The following is a 21,621-nucleotide window of genomic DNA, read 5'->3' on the forward strand; positions in this document are numbered from 1 at the left end:
AGCAACTCTGTACTCTGTTCATACACATCAAACACTCCGGCAGGACTAGGGGTCTTATCTCTACGGAGAGCCCTAAACCTGGGTACATCGTGCGTTCCATGCGTGTACCAACCTCGTTCCCAGCGCCCTCCTTTGTCCCTTCAGTTCTCACCGACTTTAGCCTACCTTTGGCATATGTTGTGAGTATTCACCGACACTAGGTCAGATGGAATTGGGCATTCGAACAGCTTCTAGGCTGGCACCTCGTGTGTAATTCAAACAATCAACATTGCCACTTGGAGTTCCTTATGATGAAAAAATTATTCTATTGCGCTCTAACCATACTTCCCAACATAACATCGTCTCAAACGTCTTGAATCCCTTCGCATAGTGGCCCTCGGGCCTCTCGCTAAGATGATCAAACCATTCCACAAAAGGAACATCCAAACTCCAATTTGTAGGAGAGAATGCAGGGAGGTTGGCAAAGGTTGAGAATATCCCCCAGATTTGCATGGACGAAGAGCAACCAACAAGAATATGTTTGGCCATTTCAAGGTTTCGTATGCAAATTGGACAGAAATAATTGTGCTCCCAACCTCTCAACATCAATTTGTCTGTGGTGAGAATCTTGTTGTGCAAGTTCATCCAAAGGAAGATTTTGCACTTCACACTTGCCCAACTTTTATATATGCAAATGAAGAAGGTGGACTTGACCATCCCTTTGAATTGAAAATAGTATGATGAACTAGCAGAATAAATTCCAGCTGAAAGGGCATGTAGCCCCTTAGTGTGGTTTTGGTAATTAATTACAATCTCTATGGTCTATGATTTCATTGAGATACTTGAAGGAATATTACATAGGTGGTGCCATAAGGATGATTACCATAAAGATGAAGACTTGCTCTTAGCTTTGGTATTGAATGACAATTCCTACGGAGCATCAAGAGCATTGTATCTTATATGAAGAAATGTTCCATGGTGATACATGAAGCATGTTGGATTTATGTGGGAAGAGTTCCATCAAAAGCCTATCGAAGAAGTCCACTTGGTATCCTCTCTGCTTACCTCGTGCACAAGGAGTCCAACGACTATGCCAACAGGGTCCAACAAAATATCTTTGAACACCTTGTGCGCATGGTCTTCCTAAACCTCGCGCACACGGGTCGAGTGTTAAACTCTCTCGATACCCCATACACATGGGGTCTCTGAACCCCGTGCACGTGGGTCCTATGTTTTGGCTCTCGGGGTCTTGTACCTAGTGTGGATACTAGTTGGTCTTGGTAATGTATCTAATGAAGCCATCAAGATTGATTCAATATCTAACCAAATACTTCCTTCGTCCGGAAATACTTGTCATAGGAATGGATGTATCTAAATGTATTTTATTTTTAGATACATCCATTTGTATCTATTTTTATGACAAGTAATTCTAGGCGGAGGGAGTATGTTATGGGTGAAGTTCATCCGAGGACCCCAAAGGTTCACATATTTGGGCTTATAAGGATCAAGGTCTTGAGAGTATAATTAAAGACAAGAATTCAAGCTATGGTATCAAGAGAAGATCGTGATGATCTCATGTGTTGGTTTTGGTTGATCATATCTTGAAGTAAGCAACTTGAGTGAAGAATTCAATGCGCCTCTAAAGAATTTGTGATGGAGCATTTAGAAGAGCAAGTGATGACCAATATGATGTTCATGGTGAATCTTGATATGGTCATGAAAGAGTCTTTGGTGATCTAGTCTTGAAGCAATGAAGTGAAATGTAGAGTTCATTATGGCTTTCAAGAAAATAACATGGATCTTGAAGTGCAGATGTTGGGTGACCAAGATGAAGCTCGAAGATTATATCTAGGTAGTCAACACACAAGAGCAAACAATGTACCGCATGGGATCAAGTGATCTAGTGGTATGGTAAGTAATTGTGAATTGCATTTAGTGCACTAACCCATGCTATTGTTTGATACATCTATGTGGTTTGGTGTTTCTCATGGGATTGCATCAAAAGAAATATTTCGAGTAGCCTAGAAGTCTGTACATGGTAGCATTAATCATTTCTCAAGGGTTTTCCCTTGTTTCAATACAGAAAGCAATTTGAGTATCTTCACCAAATGATTGTGGTCAAGGAAATGATTCTAATTTGAGTCAAGCATCATCAAGCTCAAGTGGAATACGCAAGGCAAAGGTATAACTTATCTAGGTTTTCCTAGCTTTACCGATTTCAAGGTGCTTGGTGGGAGACCGGATTATAGATTTGATGGGCATGCTATCAAGAGGGACTTTTGAGCGAGTAGCTTTAATACATCGCATGTACAGAACTCAAACCTTTTCATGTTTTGCATCATTCTTTATTTTTTATATTGAGTGGTTCTCTATTTGAGGACCTTGTCCTTTTCCATAGCTTTATAACGAGCCCAAGATTATCGAAATCGGAGTTTGTATGACAAAGTTATGCATGTTTCAGTTTCCTACTTTAGGCTATTTCTGATACCTCGTGAGACGGGGTTTTGAGGCCGTGAGCTTGCACCCATTCACATGGACGTGTATCGTGAGTACGGGAACCCATGGACATTGGTTCTTGATCTCCATGGGCACAGGGTGTTTGGGAACTCCAACGACTAGTTTAGGGGGTTGTCTATAAAAGGGCTCTTCTTTCCCAACTGTTTGGGTGTTGTCCATACATGTTCTAACAATCATTTCGAGCCAGAAACCACCTCTTCCAGACCCCTATATCTCCTCTATGTTAAGGGGGGGGGTTGTGGATGGATCTTGGAGTTATTTGTTGATTTCCATGTCCCCTCATACTTTCTTGAGTTGCATCTTATGAGAGAGAGAGAGAGAGAGGGAGAGAGAGAGAGAGAGTTGAGCATTTGTTTTCTTGACCTTACTTTGCATCTGTTGCATTGGTCTAAGCTCCATGCATTGATTTGTTTAAGTGAAATCCCATGAGTTTATTACTCTTGGAGGCTTCCGCCTCCTAGAAAATTTGATTATATCTTTAAAAAAATTGTGAAGAGGCCTATCTGGTCGAGGTTCCCCCAGAAGCTTCCTTTTGTGGTGTGCTCCAAGGAAGGGTGTGAAGTAGCCTAGGTGTTCAAGGTTCCTCCGTAAGCTTCCTCGTTTGTGGTGTGCTCCGGAGAAGTTTGTAAAGGTGTGATGGTCGCCTTCAAGACCGACCCCGAGTGAATCGGGACACATCTATTGGGGGGTAGCTCGAAAGGAAGAATAAGGTGAGCACTTGGTGGCGTTTCGGAGATTTAGCACCAGCACTACTCTAAAGGAGATTATCACTCTCACGGGTGTGAACTTCGGGATAAATCCACGCCCTCCGACTCACTTGTGGTCATCTCATTTCCACACCATTTACTTTCCGCAATTCATACTATTGATATATCTTGTGCTAGTAGAATTGCTTAGTTGTTCCTATATTTTCATATCTTGTGATATTATTTGTGCTTCCTACTTTTCTTAAGTGTATAACTTGTTTAGCATAGATTGTTCGTGCACTTATTTGAGCCTAGAATATTTAGGATTTGTGCTTGAAAAATATTTGTTTTGTTTAATTCCGCATTAGGATAAAGCCAAAATGGTAAAAGTTTGAAAACACCTATTCACCCCCACCCCCTTAGTCGTCATCTCGGTCCATTCACCAGCCTCTGTTAACTTTCAATAGATCGTGTAACACACTCCTTGTGTAACTAGATGATGCCCCGCACTTTGTTGCGGAAAACATGATAAACAGATGTATAAATAGGTGTTGAAAAACAAAAAGTATTGCTAAAAAAATATTAAGATTGCTCTCGTTTTATATTTTAAGTATAATAAGTCATATGAAGCATTGACAAAAGATGTGTAAAAAAGTGTAACATGATCTACATATATTTGCTGTGAAGTATATACCGCTTATCCTATAAATTTTTTAGTGAAGCAATGTGTAGATTAGTGTACACATTATAACTTATGACCACATGCATGACTTGATGATGTGGCATGGTTGCATGAGGAAAAATAAATACTTATGACTAAATGCATGATTTGATGATGTGTCATGGTTGCATAAGAAGGAAAAATAGGTAGTGGGTTGCAACTATTTAAGAATAGAAGATAACAATGAACTGAACAATAGTTGCCAAATCAATGAGCTCTGAAATCATGACATCCTGCCAAGAATCGCTAAGGTCATGCACCCAGTTGGCACACACCACTAATGTAGTAACAGTGGACTTGAACTATAGTACCAAGTCAATGAGCTCGTGAATCATGTCATCCTGCCAAGAATGGTGGGGTTTGTGATGGGGTCCAAGACTGAGTTTGTGTGTCTCGACTCCCCTATACCACTCTTAGGTTTGGCAGCACATGGCATGGATGAAATCCGTAGAAACTTGACCGAAGGAGGGAGTAGCTGGGGAAGAGAAACGAAATCATAGGGAATGAATGGGCACAAAATCTGTTCTCGCTTTATCTCACCTCTTTTCTCAACCCCACCTATCACCGCGCCTCTCCTTCAGATCCCATGAGACAGTCCACACGCGACCGCTCGAGAGCGCAAGATCGTGTGCGCACGCTAGCTCCCTGTACCGTTTTGGGTTAAGGCATGTATCCTGGATATTTAGTGTGTTGATATAGATCTTGAGTTCTAAAATCTTAACTTTTTTTTTCCAGTTGGGTTATATATATATATATATATATATATATATATATATATATATATATATATATATATATATATATATATATATATATATATATATATATATAAAAAAAATAAAGCGGCTATTGCTTTCGTCGGAAAACCCACCGCAGTATTTTTATAAAAAAAAAACTCTGTAATTTTTGTTATTCAACTCCGCTCCATCATTTATCTGCAACGTAAAAGGAAAAAACGACTCGTTGCAAAAATTATACCCGTACGCATCGCCTCCTCCATTGATCCTGGACCACCCTGGCCTGTGCCCACACCACCGCCACACCATTCGCCGCCGCGGCCGAGCTCAACTGCCACCGCTGCCGATCTCAACCCACCCGCCTCCGCGGCCGTACCTCTCCCCGCTCACTGCCCCCGTTGCGGCGCTCGAGCGCATCGCGTCGATCCTGGTCCACCCTGGCCTGTGCCCAGGCCGCTGCCACACTTCCACCACCACTGTTGTCGATCTCAACCCACCCACTTCCACGGCCGTACCTCTGCCCGCTTGCTGCCCCCTTTTCGGCGCTCGAGCACAGCTTCTGGATCAAATCAACGCGACGGCTACAGTGACTGGGGATGATGCGCCTACTCGATGCAGAACGGCGGCGGCGCGGCGGAGCGAAGTACTTGCAGGTGGAGGCGGGCCTTCATGGTTCACACGGGGAACTTCGAGGTTATGGCGCGGCAACGGCGACTCCTTATGGCCAGATATAGGTGCCTAACCCTTGCTCCGCTCATCGTATCCCCTCCTCCGGCAGGAACTCATCATCTGGTGAGATCCCCTCCCCATGCCTCCAACCGTGTGCCAAGCACCGGCAAGAAATTCTGTTTTGTGGGGTTTTGTTTGGTGATGAATGGATGTATTGAATGTAAGATTGTATTGTTGTAGAGACAGAGAATGGAACACCACCTTCAGTTTGTCATCTGATCATACATTCTCTACCCCATGAGTGAAATAAGATAACAGTCCATTGATCAATTTACGTAGCATCTTTGTTTTGATTTGCTTGTCCCGCTCAATTTCTCATCATGGTGGAATTAACAATGGATGGGTTGATTTCTCAACAAAATATGATAGGACTGACTACATTAGTTAGTTAGCTTATTATTTTAATAAATTAAAATGATTATAAAAAGATTAAAAACGTGTGGTATTTTTTTTCTTCCGTTCCAATGCACGGGCCCTTTTGCTAGTCTCTCTAATAATAAAGAGGCTATCGCTTCCGTCGGAAAACCCACCGAGGTGATTTTACAAAAAAGCCCTTACTGTTTATGACATTAAACTCGTAGTATATATTAAATATTTTTTTAAATACTCATATATTTTAAACCGTAACTCCAAATTTAACATATTATACATGGAATTTGATTAAAAAATATGTAGAATTTAAATATGATATTATTTTATCTGTTAAACGTTTAATAAAAATACTATCTAGGGTGCAATCTTAATAAATAAGTCATTATTCGTCTTTCTTTCATACCGGTACTCATCCGGGTTGGGAATGAACACGTCAACAAAGTCAGGATTACAGATGAAACTGAAGGTCACTTGACTGATTCTTTGTACGTATTAAATCTACATGCAAGCCGTGTTAAAATAGAAGACTTGTGAAATTTTGAACTGCATTTTTGTAGGATAAGACCATCTTTATTTGTATCATAACTATAAATTCTCAAATTATAGACATTTTTTATAAATTAAGAGCGTGTGCCGTGTGGTATTTCTTTCTCCCGTTGCAACGCATGGTCCCTTTTGCTAGTTAATTTTAATAATAAAGAGGCTATTGCTTTCGTCGGAAAACCCATCACGTTATTTTTATAAAAAAATCCTGTAATTTTTGTTATTCAACACGCGTTCCATCATTATTTTAATAAATCAAAATGATTATAAAAAGATTAAAAGCGTGTGGTTTTTTTTTCTCCCGTTGCAACGCACAGGTCCTTTTCTAGTCTAAACTAACTGCAAATAGTCAGGCAGTCCCACAAGTTCATACTACTAACGACGACGCACCAATCCATCCATCCCAGCACAGCACAATTCACATGCTGAAGATCCTTCGCCGCGGCCTAGAACTAGAAGTCCATCTGCAGCCACTTCTTGTAGTAGACGCAAGTGGCTGGCGAGATGACCCCATCCGGCGAGCACTCGTCGATCCTGGGACAAACCCCGCATGGAATCCCATCTATGATGCCGCCCTGCGGCGCGCCACCCCGCCGGAAGCACATCCTCCCGGCCCTGACCGCTCTGAACTGTCCATCCCCGCCGGTGCTCATGCACTCCTCGAGCACCCTGTCGAGCGCCATGGTCTGCAGGATGTCCCTGATCTGGTCGATAGAGTACCCTGCCCTGGGGTCTTCCCTCTCGACGCCCTTGTGGACCATGTCAGGGGTGGCAGCGCCGAGCCTGTCAATCTGGTCGAGGCACCTGCGGCGCACGGCGGCCACGGTGTCGGTATCGAGCTGGCCGTTGTGGTACCAGGTTCCGCCGGTGATCTCGGGAGAGGGCTCCATGCTGTGTTGGCCCAGACCCGACGCCGAGTACTTTCCAACGACAGCAGCGACCGACGACGAACGACGACGAAGCGAAGCGATCGATCACCCGCAATGTACAGCTAGCCAAACTAGCAATCCATCCTTTGACCTGTGTACGTTGCCTGATGGATGTGGTACACACGTACGAAACAGCTGATGGATCCTTGCCTTGATCGATTCAAGCAACCACGAACACACACGTACGCGAGGACGCAGGCTTATTGCCAAAGGCTCATATCGAGCCTTGTTTCTTGTCTTTATTGCTTTTGATTCTCACGGTACAATAACAGGTTACAGGGGTACACCAGTATATATACTAGCTATCTTACAGACAACCAGCAATCCTACTCGGCAATGATTATCAAGCCAACACGGACTCGGGTACACGTGCATGATTAGGACACGAACGTATACGTATTCGTGTTTAACTCCAACAATCACCCCCCTAAACACGACATCGTTACGTCACAGCTCCGACGTCGATCCTTCTTCGCATCTTGAAGAACTTCTCCCGATCCAAAGCCTTGGTCAGGATGTCCGTCAACTGATCATCGGTGAGATTGTAGTTGACCTTCGCCTTCTCTTCTTCCACGCAGCCCTTCATGTAGTGATACATCGTATCAATGTGCTTGCTCCTGTCACGCCGCACTGAATCCTCGCGTAGAAAAAACATAGACTCACTGTCAACTTTGAGCACCACTTGTTCCGGATCTCGATCCATGAGATCACCGTGTAGCCTTAGCCACACATCTTGACACTCTGCTTCACTTGAAGTCGATGTCATCACTTTCTGCTTTCGTGATAGCCAGCTTACTACGCTTCCACCAAGGAAATACGCCACGTCCGAGGTACTCTTACGGTCGTCAACAATTCCTTCCTTGTCACTATCACTATAGCCGAGTAGTTTCACCATCTCCTTCTTGCTCAACTCAAGACGAGGTTCCATCGAAGCATCAATTGGATTGCAATCTCTCATGCCACAGTTTTCAAGTACCTTTCTTGTGTATGCCTCCTCGCATAGTGTGACCCCTTCCGACTTTTGATGTACCTCTGGCCCGAGGTAGCAACTCAAAAGACCTAGATCATTCATCTTGAAAAGCTCCTTCATTTGTACCTTGAACTTTGCAATCACCTCTTCATATGCTCCAGTTATCAATAGATCGTCGTCGTAGATGCCAACTAGTAGACGATCCCTTCCTTCACCTCTCTTGTACATTGCATGCCCGAATGGGGCTTTCTCAAATCCAAGAGAAATCATAGTCTGATCAAGTTTGATGTTGCACGCCCGAAGGGCTTGCCGTCGCCCATACAAGACTTTGTGTAGCTTCAATACCTCGTGTCCTTCTTCCTCTTTGATGAAACTCGATGGTTGATTCACATACACATCTCCTTCGTTCAAAACCATGGATTTTACATCCATGTGATGTATCTTCCATGATTCTTGAGCCGCAAGAGCGATGAGTAATCTCACCGATTCCATCTCTGCAACAGGAACAAACACTTCTTCGAAATCCACACCTGCCTCTTGTATGTACTCTTTGGCCACTAGCTTCGCCTTGTGCTTCACACAATTCCCTTCAGCTTCTTTCTTGATCGTAAATTCCCACTTGAGATCCATGGTTTTTTCATTGTTGGGAAGATCCACAAGCTCCCATGCATTGTTGTCGTGGATCGACCCCAACTCTTCTTTCATAGCATGACGCCAACACTCCTTCGTATTTGCGTCTTCAAAATCTGCCGGTTTCGCGGCAATTGCTAGACACCTTCGCCCACTTCCTTTGATCTTTACCGGGTCAATCGTCCGAAGAGTATCCTCCGGATATGGATGAAACACCGGCTGTAGCTTTATGGATACAGGTGGTGGTGTCCTTTCCTCCATTACTGTCGGAGGCGACAGAAAAATTTCTGCTACGCACGTTTCATTTGGTGATGCAAAAATTCCAACCCGAGTTGAGCTTCCTGACTTTTCACCTGAACTAGGCACCAATACAGATTGACCTCCTTCACCTTCTCGGCCACGCTCGACAACCTTCACGCCTGAGTTGCAGGCTAGTGGAACTTCTCTTGATGAGCGAAGCCCATCCGTTCCACCACTTAAAGATCCTCCACGTAGGCCACCACCAGCTCCGTCCCGAACTGGATAGCTGTTGCTATTCTTCGGCCTTTCTAGTCCAACGGTGTAACAGCTGCCTCCAGAACTTCTCGATCGAGCGCTCGTAGAACTCGCTTTATCAGAACAAGCTCCGTCACCACCTAGCTTGCATGTTCTGCTCAGCGACACATCGCATGTACGCTTTGCCTCTTCGTGGACTTTCGACATCACGTCTTCGTCTATTACTAGACAACGTAACATGGCTGGTGCACACGTGCTTACTTTTGCATCAGCATACTTTGATTCGTGGTCTTCAGGCGCCACGTACGCCGAAGTGGCATTCGTGTCCGTAGCATCGACACAAATTTCAGACTTATGCATCGCATCAGTAGCTTCGACACGAATTTTGTTATCACCCCTCATGTTTGTAACAAGGCCGCTTCTCCACGGCTGAGCGCATGCAATGAGCGCTTCCTTCGCTCCAGCAAATATAGCACTTACACCCGTAGCATTGATGTAAGTTTCGGAATCACCACCCGCATCCGTAGCATCGATACGGGTTTCCGAACCATGATCTTGAGAGCAAACTTTTCTTTCACGTAGTGCGGCAATTTCTTTAGCCGACCCTTGAAGAACTGGATCCTCCTCGTCCACGAGTTCACACATCAACATCATGTCACCTTCATCTCCTTGCTGGGCCATGAGCGCCTTCTCCTTTGGGGGATTCTTGCACTCCGACTTGAAGTGCCCCATGATGCCACAATTATGACACTTGATCTTGCGCTTGTCGAACTTCTTCTTCTTCTTCGGAGCGCCATCGCTGGCGTCCTTCTGACTTTGTTCGTTTGGCACACGATCTTGGCGAGCGTAACTGCTAGAGCCCTCACCTTCTCTCCTTGAGTCCAGCGCCTGCCACTGAGCCCGCGTGAGCATGACATGCTCATCGTTCATCCCGTCCCCGAGACTGTACCGCATACGCTCGTCATGAGCCTTGTAGCGTCCGACGAGATCATCAATGGACAGTGTCGCGAGATCGACGCGTTGCTCGATCGCCATGACAATTTGCAGGTACCGGGGAGGAGCCGCGCGCAAGAACCGACGAACAACCGAGGCCTCCGTGAGGTTTTCTCCAAGTGCGCGGATTCGATTGACGAGAGTAGCAACCCGTGAAGCGAACTCGTCCACAGACTCATTGTCGCCCATGACCAAAGTCTCATAGTTCCTTAAGAGAGTTTGAAGATTGGCTTGCTTGACGCGGTTGTGTCCCTCGAACATGAGCTCCAACGTATCCCACACCTCCTTCGCCGTTTCTTTGACGATCACGTGTTGAAGGACATCCATCGGCATCACCGAATAAATCGCCGACGCCGCCTGCCGATCCTTCCGATGCTCAGCTCCCTCCTTCTTGAAAGCGTCGCCTCCTGGATCGACCGCATCCCACAACACGTTGGCGCGGAGACCACACTCCATCAAGGCCTTCCAGACCCCGAAGTTCTCGCAATCAAATTGTGGGTACGACCGAACTCGCCGGAGCAGCAAATACTTTAGCCGCACCGGAGTACGCCGCCAGCTGCTTGTCCGTGTCGTCCTTCGACATGATCTTCCGTTACTAGAAGATCAACCTTGCTCTAGATACCAATTGTTGGCCCAGACCCGACGCCGAGTACTTTCCGACGACAGCAGCGACCGATGACGAACGACGACGAAGCGAAGCGATCGATCACCCGCAATGTACAGCTAGCCAAACTAGCAATCCATCCTTTGACCTGTGTACGTTGCCTGATGGATGTGGTACACACGTACGAAACAGCTGATGGATCCTTGCCTTGATCGATTCAAGCAGCCACGAACACACACGTACGCGAGGACGCAGGCTTATTGCCAAAGGCTCATATCGAGCCTTGTTTCTTGTCTTTATTGCTTTTGATTCTCACGGTACAATAACAGGTTACAGTGGTACACCAGTATATATACTAGCTATCTTACAGACAACCAGCAATCCTACTCGGCAATGATTATCAAGCCAACACGGACTCGGGTACACGTGCATGATTAGGACACGGACGTATACGTATTCGTGTTTAACTCCAACATGCTGAAGTCCATGAAGACCTTAAGCTTCTTCCCGAGGTGGCGGACATCCGTGACCTCCTTGAGGATGCCCCGCTGGACGAGGGCGCGGGTGAGCTTGGTGAGCGTTGGGGCGGTCAGCTTCAACGCGTAGCGGAGGTCCTGGCTCGACATGCCCTTGTTGCCCGCCGCGAAGACGCGCACGTACACCTCCCGCTCTGGCCCCTTGAGGTTGTTGAGGATTGCGGCAGGGGGCTGAACCTCCGGGGCGGAGGCGGGGGCGTCGGTGGATTTGGGAGCCGGAGATATGACGGGCTTGACGTCCGGTTGGGCCGGCATGCCCGAGGACGGTTCCAGCGGGCGCTTGCGTGGCGGCATGGCGGGGGCGACGAGGAGTGGGCGGCGCCGGCAGTTGGGTTTGGAGGAGATCGCGGGGGTTTGCCTGGGTGGGTTTTGTGATCCCACGGTTCCTTTACTTAATCTGGGCCGTCAAGCTTAAAGGACTAGTCGAGACAACTTGCGGGCCAGGCAACCGAGAAAAGTTTTTGAGCTTCCGAAAAGAGCGTTTCCCAAATTTCGTATGGTAAATGTGCAGAAAGATCCGCCGTCTCACCAACCGTCGTGGGTGCAGCTATTCAGCGCTCGACGTTGTTTTTACTATTGTAACATGGGTATTGTTATAAAATACTTTGCAATAAATATTATGTTGCAGAAATCTTTTACAACATTGTTAAATTTTATTTTTTAACATTGCAAAAAAAAAGGGAGGGCCGGCACACTGCATGCACATGCATATAGTACTTGTCATATGTATTTCTATGCTGTCGCTAATTCTTCCTCACTCCATCATGCATGCATGCATGCGATGATGTCCTTAAGATTTTTCTTAATGTTTAAAATTTAAAAAGTTTTATCTACAAAACCGTTAATTTGATTGATGATCCGTTTTCATCGTTGATAGTTTTTTAAAACTAGATCTCATATCGACATGTTTCGATAAAAAAATTTATGTCCATACTTGCCACATTATTTAACCCACTTGTCATATTATTAATCATTTACTTGCGTGATAGAAATAATTTAATTACCATATTTTAGTGTCGTTTCGTACAAAGCTTGTTTGTGTTTTTAAATCCAGTTGCCACACAGAAACTTTTGTGCTTGTCATTTTTAATGCTACCTAGTTGGCATGTACTCTTATAAAGCTTGTTAATGCTTATAAATCCACTTGCTACAATTTCTTTTGATGTGCTTGTCATTTTAGTGCTATTTAGTTGCCATGTTGTCTCATAAAGCTTTTCATTTCTTATAAAATCCACTTGTCACAAACGCTTTGAATTGTCACTTTAATACTAACTAGTTGTCATATTGTCTCATAAAGCTTGTCAATGCTTTATACAATCCCACTTGCCACAAATGCTTTGTTGTGCTTGTCATTTTAATTCTACCTAGTTATCATATTGTCTCATAATGCTTGTCAGTTGTTGTAAAAAATTAGTTGCTGAGGTGTTCTGTTGGATTTGTCATTTTGAATTATATCCGGTTGTTGTGTTGTCTCATAAAAGGCTTGTCGATTATTCTAAACCCTACGTGTTGTTTTGTTATGTTTATTAGTTTAATTATACTCAGTTGTCTCATATAAGCATGTAAGTCGTTATAAAACTAATTCTCGCGTTAGTTTACAAAGCTTGTCACTTAAATTCTATCTAGAGGCATGTTGTCTGAAAAAATCCTGATTATGTACATCAGATCACCTGATTATGTGTTGTAGTAGACTAGAATGATGAGTAGGACTAGTGAAAAGCACAGCGATAGTCGGCCCCTGTGCCTACACACATTCTGACACCATCTACCCCACTGCTCCTTTCTGTGCATCATAGCGAGTTGCGGTGAGAAAATGCTGCTCACTAGAGTACTCCTTGTCACTATGTACTATTGTAGCAAATTGTATCAGCTATTTCTATATACGTATGCGGTATGCGGAGAAGCCGGAAGGAATAGAGTGGTATGTGAGCCGCCGCACAGGACGATGCCCGTGCGCACGCTGTAGGTTAGATTTTCCTTAAAAAAATATATTACTTCCTTCGTTTTTAAATATAAGTCTTTTTTAAAAATTTTACTAAAAGACTACATACAAAGCAAAATGAGTGAATCTACACTTTAAAGTGTGTGTATATATATGTACATTCGTATATAGTTCCCCAGTGAAACTTCTAAAAAGGCTTATATTTCGAAACGGAGGGAGTAATTTTTGCAACATGGGTGTTGCTGTGGAATTTTTTTGCAACACAAACAGTGTTCCAGAAAATATTTACAATTTTTTCCTTCTTTATTTTAAGAGCCACCAACTTATAAAAGCAGACCAAACTAACACTATGGTGATTTAAAGAAGTGTTTCCTTTGCAAAATTCATAGCATAATTGTCATACCGTTTGTCTTCTAAATTACAACTCATAAATTTCTCTCTTTCTCTCTCAAAGATAGCCTTGATGCAAAGAGAGATGAACAACAAGAATGGGTCAACAAAGGGAGGCGTTTCGCCTTCAAAACAGTGAAACACTCAAGGTTCTGCTCTGTGGGCCTTCACAAAGTCTAAAAAATGGCTCACCCTCCCAAAGGGCATGGGGGTATATTCACGGAGAACGCGGAAAATCTGATCGTTACTCTGCAAAGTAACTAGCCCAATCGTTCTTTCTTTTTGTTTGTGTATTTGTTTTTTATGTGATCTTCTTTTAATGAAAAAAGTTTCAGGTCTTTGCTCTCAAGATGTGATTGTCATCCAGAAACTGAACTAACAACGTTTTCAAAATTGAGATGAAATTCTGTGATCTACATATGGCGGCTCGATTTTGTTTTGTGCTTGTAACATGTTTGATCTAACATATAACAACATTTCTTAGGAAGTGTGCAAAATTACATAATTTTATGGTTTCCTTGTTGTCAATATTATTGTCGGTAAAAAAACATATACAATGTTAGAAAAATATATTTGCAAATGTCCAAAGAATTGTTTTTGTCATGATTCATATGTGTTAATTGGATATGCTTTGCACATGCGCAATTACGAGTTCACAACAGGGATGGGTTGAAATACAAGGCGATCTTCTTCCAAAAAATTATCCTGACTAATTTATGGGTTTGGTCTCCCAAGCAGTGTAGTCTTTATATTTTAAAATTTCCAAAAAGAGCATTTTCCAACTATCAAAAGTTTCCAAAATAATTTGGCGTGAACCCAAGCAACACACTAGGAAATTTTAAGGTTTGGAATGCCTAGACATATTTCTTTATTCTATTATCCTCACAAACAAAATTGTGTTTTTTGCCCACCAGTTTATGAATTGAAATAATACACTTCTAAAATAGATCTAGTTAACCCTTAAAGTGTAATAGGCTTACTCCTAGTTCCGTTCAAAAAGTATTGAGTGCTTATTTGATTCAACAGATTTTCATAGGAAAATTTAAGGTTTATAATGCCTAGACTTATTTCTTTATTCTATCATCATTATTACTAACACATTGTGTTTTTGCCCACCAGTTTATTGTTTCGGCTAGTATTAAAATAATACACGTCTAAAATAGATGTAGCTAACCCTTAAAGTTTAATAGACTTACTCCTAGTTCCATTCAAAAAGTATGGGTGCTTATTTGATTCAACATATTTTCATAGGAAATTTCAAGGTTTAGAATGCTTAGAATTTTCTTGTGCGTAGGGTTGAAAGTTGTGGGAATTTAATCTTGGGTTCTTTTGGTATACATTTCATGGGAATTTTCCATTCATCTTGGGAAGATTCTTTTATTCCAAACAGAGTTTGATGCAAATTCAAACTTTAGAATCCAAACAGACATGAATTTGTATTCCTCGATTCCTGAGCGTGTAAGAACCCTACGAATCAAAGGGGCTCCCCCAATTCTTATCCCTGAATAATGTATCAATCTGATAATCATGTAACCACAATTTTCTAATATTAACAGGAAAACCTCAGCAGTGTTACTGATCTAGTAGAGTATAATATTACCTCCAATCCATATTAATTGCAGATTTAGTACAAAGTAAATTCTATAGCAAAGCTCCATACTGGTGTCCTGCAGCATTCCACAGGCCACATATCCTGCATATTTTCCTTCAAAGTTTCTAGTGAAAGAACCAATTTCAGTGCTACAGATAGTGCACAGATATCTGGAATGCAAAATCTGAATGTGCCATCCATAAACCAGTTCTGTACCAAAGACTGACTAGTGCAAACAGACCAAAGAACAGGAAAAGTACACGATTTAATTCACAGTAGTGAATTAAACCTTATAGGTTCACTCTGATGGTTTCGATGGCATTATATGATTTAACAATGTACACTGAACATTTCCACCGTTTTACAGCTGTTAGGAATCGTCGAATTATACAAATTACTGAAATGAAACAGGTGAGGTCCTGGTTGCATCTCCAGCGAACATTAAGAGTAAGAGGTGCCGTGTGTCTGTCGGTCAGTCATGTCATTTCGCAGCCTGCTCGATCACAGATATCTTGGTCCACCTTTCCTGCTCTTCGGGTGCACTGTTGCCCTGAAGAGGTGGCAAAGAGAAAGCACTGACTGTCGAGCTTTTGCTTCGGATCTCTTTCAGAGCCCTAAGCGCGGCGACCGTGCTCTTCATGTACATGCTCTCCATGAACTCAATCTCATCAAGCTCTGGAATACATCTGCTGTTAACCAAGGAAGAACTGGGGTTCAGAGGCTGGTCCGCAGTGTTGCCATCTTCATTTCCCTCTTCGACTGATGCAGATGGTTTGTTTGATGGCAGGAGCTGGTCAAGCATGGCCTCACACTCCTTCACGAGCTTGTACAGGAGGTCAGTGGTGAAGAAAGGCTGAAGCAAAACATTTTGGATGAAAGGCAGACGGATCAGAGCCCCAGTTCTTTTGTCATACTTCTTCAGGATCTTCACCAGTCCTGTAATGGCAACAGAAACATAAGCATCATCGATGATGAAAAATCAAAGGAACTTAGGGTGGAACGCGGGGGGAGCTCAAATTTCAAATAGCTACTCACGTAGTGGTAGTAGACAGAAGTAAAGGTTCAAATCCCCCCCCCCCCCCTTCTCAGGAAGTTCTCCATAAGAGAAGAGAGTGATTGCTGAGTTCTGTTTTTACTATACTAATCAGCACTTTAGACTCAATGAACTTTTATCGTTAGCCAAATTCTAAAAATAAATTAGGTGAAATCTGCAGAAAACGACACACGGGAAACGAACATACAAATTTATCACGGCGCTAAGAAGCTGCACTTTAGGAACAGCACAGCCATAAGTAACTTATCATTCCCCCCACTAGCAGATCCCTCGGAGGAGCATAACACAAAAGTTACTGTTTCATCAAAGCTAACATGATAGCATGTGTAGCCAATAGGGCATGTGTAGCCAATAGGGCATGTGTGTAGCCAGTTGAGGTCATAGCAAGTCCACCAAAGCCATTATGCAGCAGATATAACACAACAAAACAAGCTACTCATTAACCTCAACTTGATTATAGCTTGCAAGAAATATGACTTTATAAAAGCAACCTACCAGACTAACACTAGAAAATAGATCGCGCGTTGCAGGTAGTTATGAGCAATCATATAGCACTTCTTTTAATTGTCAGAAGAATTTGAGCAAGAGTTACATGAAAAGGACACAGCCAGTGCTATAAGCTCCCACATAAGGTGGGGCCTGTGGAAGGATTAGACGAGGCAAGCCTTACCCCTGCACAGGGCAATGCAGAGAGGCTGCGTCGAACCCATGACCTCTTACCACAAGTGGGAAGTACTTCACCACTGCGCCAGGTCTGTCCTTCCAGATTGCAATAACAACAGTAACATGCAAATTGCCAAATTACCCACTATTACATATTCCTCTTAGGTGTAACTCTAGTCAGTAGACTTTCATACTCCTACTAAAGATGTTTGAGCGAGGGGCACTTACGGCCTAATTAATGCACTTTGATATGAGTTTGCATCCGGACTTTTCCAAGTCGTGCAAAAACTATATAGTAAAAGGGAGTTCACTGCTGTAAAAGGTAGAGGCATATGACCCTTGCTAATTGATTCAATTTTCATTAACATGTTGACCTTGCCATGGTGTGGAAGGATGAGTTTATTGTAACAAAGCTTAGAGGAAAAAAAGACCACACCCACTATAATTTGCCAAGCCAAAAGAAAGAGAAAGGCAAACCGATAAAACCCCTCAACTTAGCAAGATGTTATGTTCACTATTAAGCTTTAGTGCTACTATATTCTAACATATCCTCATCCAGATTAGTAAATTTGATCCCAAGAGAAAACAACAACCATTAAAACTGACACTTAAATTGTTTTAGATTACATGATTTATCAGCAACCCCGCTGATAAGTGATAACTAGAGCAGCATTTTTTTCACACTCAAAGCAGCAATATTGGCAAAGAGCAAACAAGATTACTACACTGTAAAGCTAACAAATGAAGACCTAGGGGATGTTTGGCTCCCAGCCACACTTTGCGAAGCCAAAATTTGGCAGTCGCACTTTAGTTGGCATGCGTTTGGTCTTTGCCATAGTTTGGCTTGCAACACTTTATTTCCCCTGTGGCCCATTTATCATAGAGTCAAAAAAATTGCCAACTTTTGCCAAAGTTTGGCGTTTGATTTTTCAGCCACACTTTCTGGCTGGCCATACTTTTATGGCTTGCCACACTTTGGGTTGGCAAAATTAGTCTCCAACCAAACAGACCCCTAGTTTGCACAAGCACTATATATGCTGATTGCAGGACAGTCTGGAAAGGAGACAGGTGATTTAGACTGCCCATAGTGGAAGTAACTTCACGAGTAACATCGGGTCCAACTCAGCAAATTTGCTTATGTGGCAATGATTTAATGAGGAGAGAGATGAATTGAGTAACATAGCTAGTTACTCATACTATGGGTAACATCACACATACCAAGACAAGATGAATCTATAAGCTAATAAATGAAGTGTTGCATGACACCACACATATGTTACTCCCCACTATGGAGGTAGTAACATAAACTAGTAACATAGTATGCATGTTACTAGTTGAAGTTACTCCCCACTATGACTAGTCTTAGTGCATCATATAACGTCATTATGACATTGTGCGAGTATGTGAAAAAGAAAACATATTTTTTGTGAGAATAGCAGAGCACCATTTTGAATGACAATAGGTTCAGTGCCTCATGTGAATTTAGAAGTCCTATTACAATGTGAGATGCAATGTCAGGCTATTGAAAAGAACAACTTATTTGCTACTATCGGGTTGTTTTTTAAGTTTATACGTCCACATATCGAATCAAGAAAAAATTATGGCTTGACCTAAAGACGTAGAACCTATTCGGGCCATTTAAAATCACATGCGAAAGAAACATAAGTGTGCTCCAAACTGTAACCAAATGGGGTCATCCTATATATCAATCTTCGCTTTCCGACCATTCCGAAACCTCGTGACGTCCGTGATCTCATTCGGGACTCCGAACAACATTCGTAACCAACCATATAACTCAAATACGCATAAAACAACGTCGAACCTTATGTGCAGACTCTGGGTTCGAGAACTATGTAGACATGACCGAGAGACTCTCGGTCAATATCCAATAGCGGGACCTGGATGCCCATATTGGATCCTACATATTCTACGAAGATCTTATCGCTTGAACCTCAAGCCAAGGATTCGTATAATCCCGTATGTCATTCCCTTTGTCCTTCGGTATGTTACTTGCCCGAGATTTGATCGCCGCATCCGCATACCTATTTCAATCTCGCTTACGGCAAGTCTCTTTACTCGCTCCGTAATACAAGATCCCGCAACTTACACTAAGTTACATTGCTTGCAAGGCTTGTGTGTGATGTTGTATTACCGAGTGGGCCCGAGATACCTCTCCGTCACACGGAGTGACAAATCCAGCTTGATCCATACTAACTCAACTAACACCTTCGAGATACCGTAGAGCATCTTTATAGTCACCCAGCTTACGTTGCGACGTTTGATACACACAAAGCATTCCTCCGGTGTCAGTGAGTTATATGATCTCATGGTCATAGGAATAAATACTTGACACGCAGAAAACAGTAGCAACAAAATGACACGATCAACATGCTACGTCTATTAGTTTGGGTCTAGTCCATCACGTGATTCTCCCAATGACGTGATCCAGTTATCAAGCAACAACACCTTGTTCATAATCAGAAGACACTGACTATCATCGATCAACTGGCTAGCCAACTAGAGGCATGCTAGGGATGGTGTTTTGTCTATGTATCCACACATGTAAATGAGTCTTCATTCAATACAATTATAGCATGGATAATAAACTATTATCTTGATACAGGAATTATAATAATAACTATACATTTATTATTGCCTCTAGGGCATAATTCCAACAGGGTCATGTCTAGCCTTCGCACGCTTCTCCGCCGGCTTCTCGGTCCGGCTGGGGCGAGACTAGCCCACGACCGTCTTCCCCGCGGCCATGTCCCACTGGCGCTTGGACTGCGTCTCAAGCTCCCTCTGGGCAGCATCAGCCGCTGCCCAGCCAGCCCGCTCGGCTGCGGAGGCGGTGTCTTCCTCCACATCCTCCGCCTCCCTGTCAAGCGAAGAATTAAGGAACGAGGCTCCTCACAAGATAAGCGAGAAAAAGGGGGAGGGAATATTACCCCGCGACCATAGGTACCGGCCTCCGGCCGGCCCCGCGGAGCTTCTTGACGCCACCGGCCCGTGCTCCGGCTGGAGGACCCGGCGCCGGTCGCTTGGGAACCGGCTTGGATGCTGTGGAACCCTTGCCCTTCCTCCCGGCCGCCTCGTCGATGGCGGTTGGTCTGGCCCTTTGACGCCGGTCGCGCGTCAATGGCGGGCTGGTGACCTCCTCCACCCCATCGAGTCCTCCTCGAAGGCTGCACCAGAGAAGAATGAGGGAATCTCGTCGTCATCCGTCGAGTCTGCGACGAAGGGCCGTGGGTACTCACTAGATGGCTCAGTCCCCTCCGACTCCAAGGGGTTCTCCGAGCCTGCGGAGGAGTCCGAGCGGGATTCAATCATGCCCTCGTCCTTGATCTCCGAGGCGTCGGACATATCCACGTCGGGAGCAGGCGGACGGAGCGATCCCTGCAGACTCTCGAACAACTGCGAAAGGGGATTCGATCGCCGACTCAGCAAGATGGTCGGCTGGAAGACAAACAGCGAAAAACGAAGAGGCCGCTTACCATTGGAGGCGGACGGGACCTGTTGAAGGGGGTCATCCCCCACTACCACTCCCCGCCGTCGTCCATACGGGCGGTGGAGATCAGGTTCACCCTGCGCGCTACCGCGCTAGGGGTGAACCTCTTGGTAGACAGCCTGCACGGATCGTGCCAGCCGCTCATGTGGCAAACCAGATGTGGCCGCTGCTACGGCAACAAAAGACCTTCCCTGGCAACGGCGCCAGGAATCCTTCTGCTACGGGCTACGCCTATAGGGACTTCCTTAGCAAATATGCAAAGGATTCCCCCACGGCCTTGGAGCCTTCCGTTGGTGTTCCCTTGAAGAGGAAAGGGTGATGTAGCACAACGGCGGTAAGTATTTCCCTTAGTTTGAGAACCAAGGTATCAATCCAGTAGGAGGATCGCGTCAAGTCACAAGTACCTGCACAAACACAAAGAGCTTGCACCCAATGTTATGAAGGGGTTGTCAATCCCTTATAGATTGTTTGCAAAGTGAAAACTGAAAGCAAAAAGTAAACAAAACAAAGTAAAAGTAAAAGTGGAGACGGTAGTTGTGAATAGACCCGGGGGCCGTAGTGTTCACTAGTGGCTTCTCTCATGAAAGCAAGTAGACGGTGGGTGAAAGAATTACTGTCGAGCAATTGATAGAACCGCGCAAAGTCATGACGTTATCTATGGCAATGATCATATCTATAGGCATCACGTCCAAAACAAGTATGTTGGGGCATAGTTTATGCCTAAGTAATTTTGGTGATTGATGACAGTACCGTAAAGGACTAACCGTGTGTCTTAAGGTCTCAGATAACACATGTCAATGGCACAAGACGACTCGTCTCCTCATTCATGGAACGGAAGCACGGCGCTCTCTACGATTCTCTTTATTTGAGTCATAGTAAAGTTGTACTATTAAGAGGGGATCCCTATGGAAAGGTTTGGGTGGAATCTATCTTTGCACGCGCACACTTCACATATTCTCCCTTACCTTCATTTTTGGAGCGGCCCCCGCCACTGTGTTTCTTTCGTCCTTGCAAATTGGTCCCCAGCGGTAG

At 44.0% G+C, this 21,621-nt stretch overlaps 2 protein-coding genes across 2 annotated transcripts; both read right to left on the reverse strand.

Annotated features, from left to right (window-relative positions):
* Window positions 1-6,736: 6,736 nt before the first annotated feature.
* LOC123413373 (DNA-directed RNA polymerase III subunit RPC6-like) lies at window positions 6,737-11,735 on the reverse strand. The gene is made up of 2 exons (XM_045106313.1): window positions 11,380-11,735; window positions 6,737-7,175 (listed from the first exon to the last, which is right to left on the reverse strand). The coding sequence occupies exons 1-2, from the start codon at window positions 11,733-11,735 to the stop codon at window positions 6,737-6,739; spliced, it is 795 nt and encodes a 264-aa protein (XP_044962248.1).
* Window positions 11,736-15,661: 3,926 nt separating this feature from the next.
* LOC123409210 (SPX domain-containing protein 1-like) lies at window positions 15,662-16,334 on the reverse strand (the record flags this gene model as incomplete). Its single annotated transcript, XM_045102173.1, has 1 exon — window positions 15,662-16,334. A coding segment is annotated over one exon (489 nt), but the record flags the coding sequence as incomplete, so codon positions are not given.
* Window positions 16,335-21,621: the final 5,287 nt, after the last annotated feature.

Source organism: Hordeum vulgare, chromosome 7H (assembly GCF_904849725.1).
Source record: "Hordeum vulgare subsp. vulgare chromosome 7H, MorexV3_pseudomolecules_assembly, whole genome shotgun sequence".
Lineage (NCBI taxonomy): Eukaryota > Viridiplantae > Streptophyta > Magnoliopsida > Poales > Poaceae > Hordeum > Hordeum vulgare.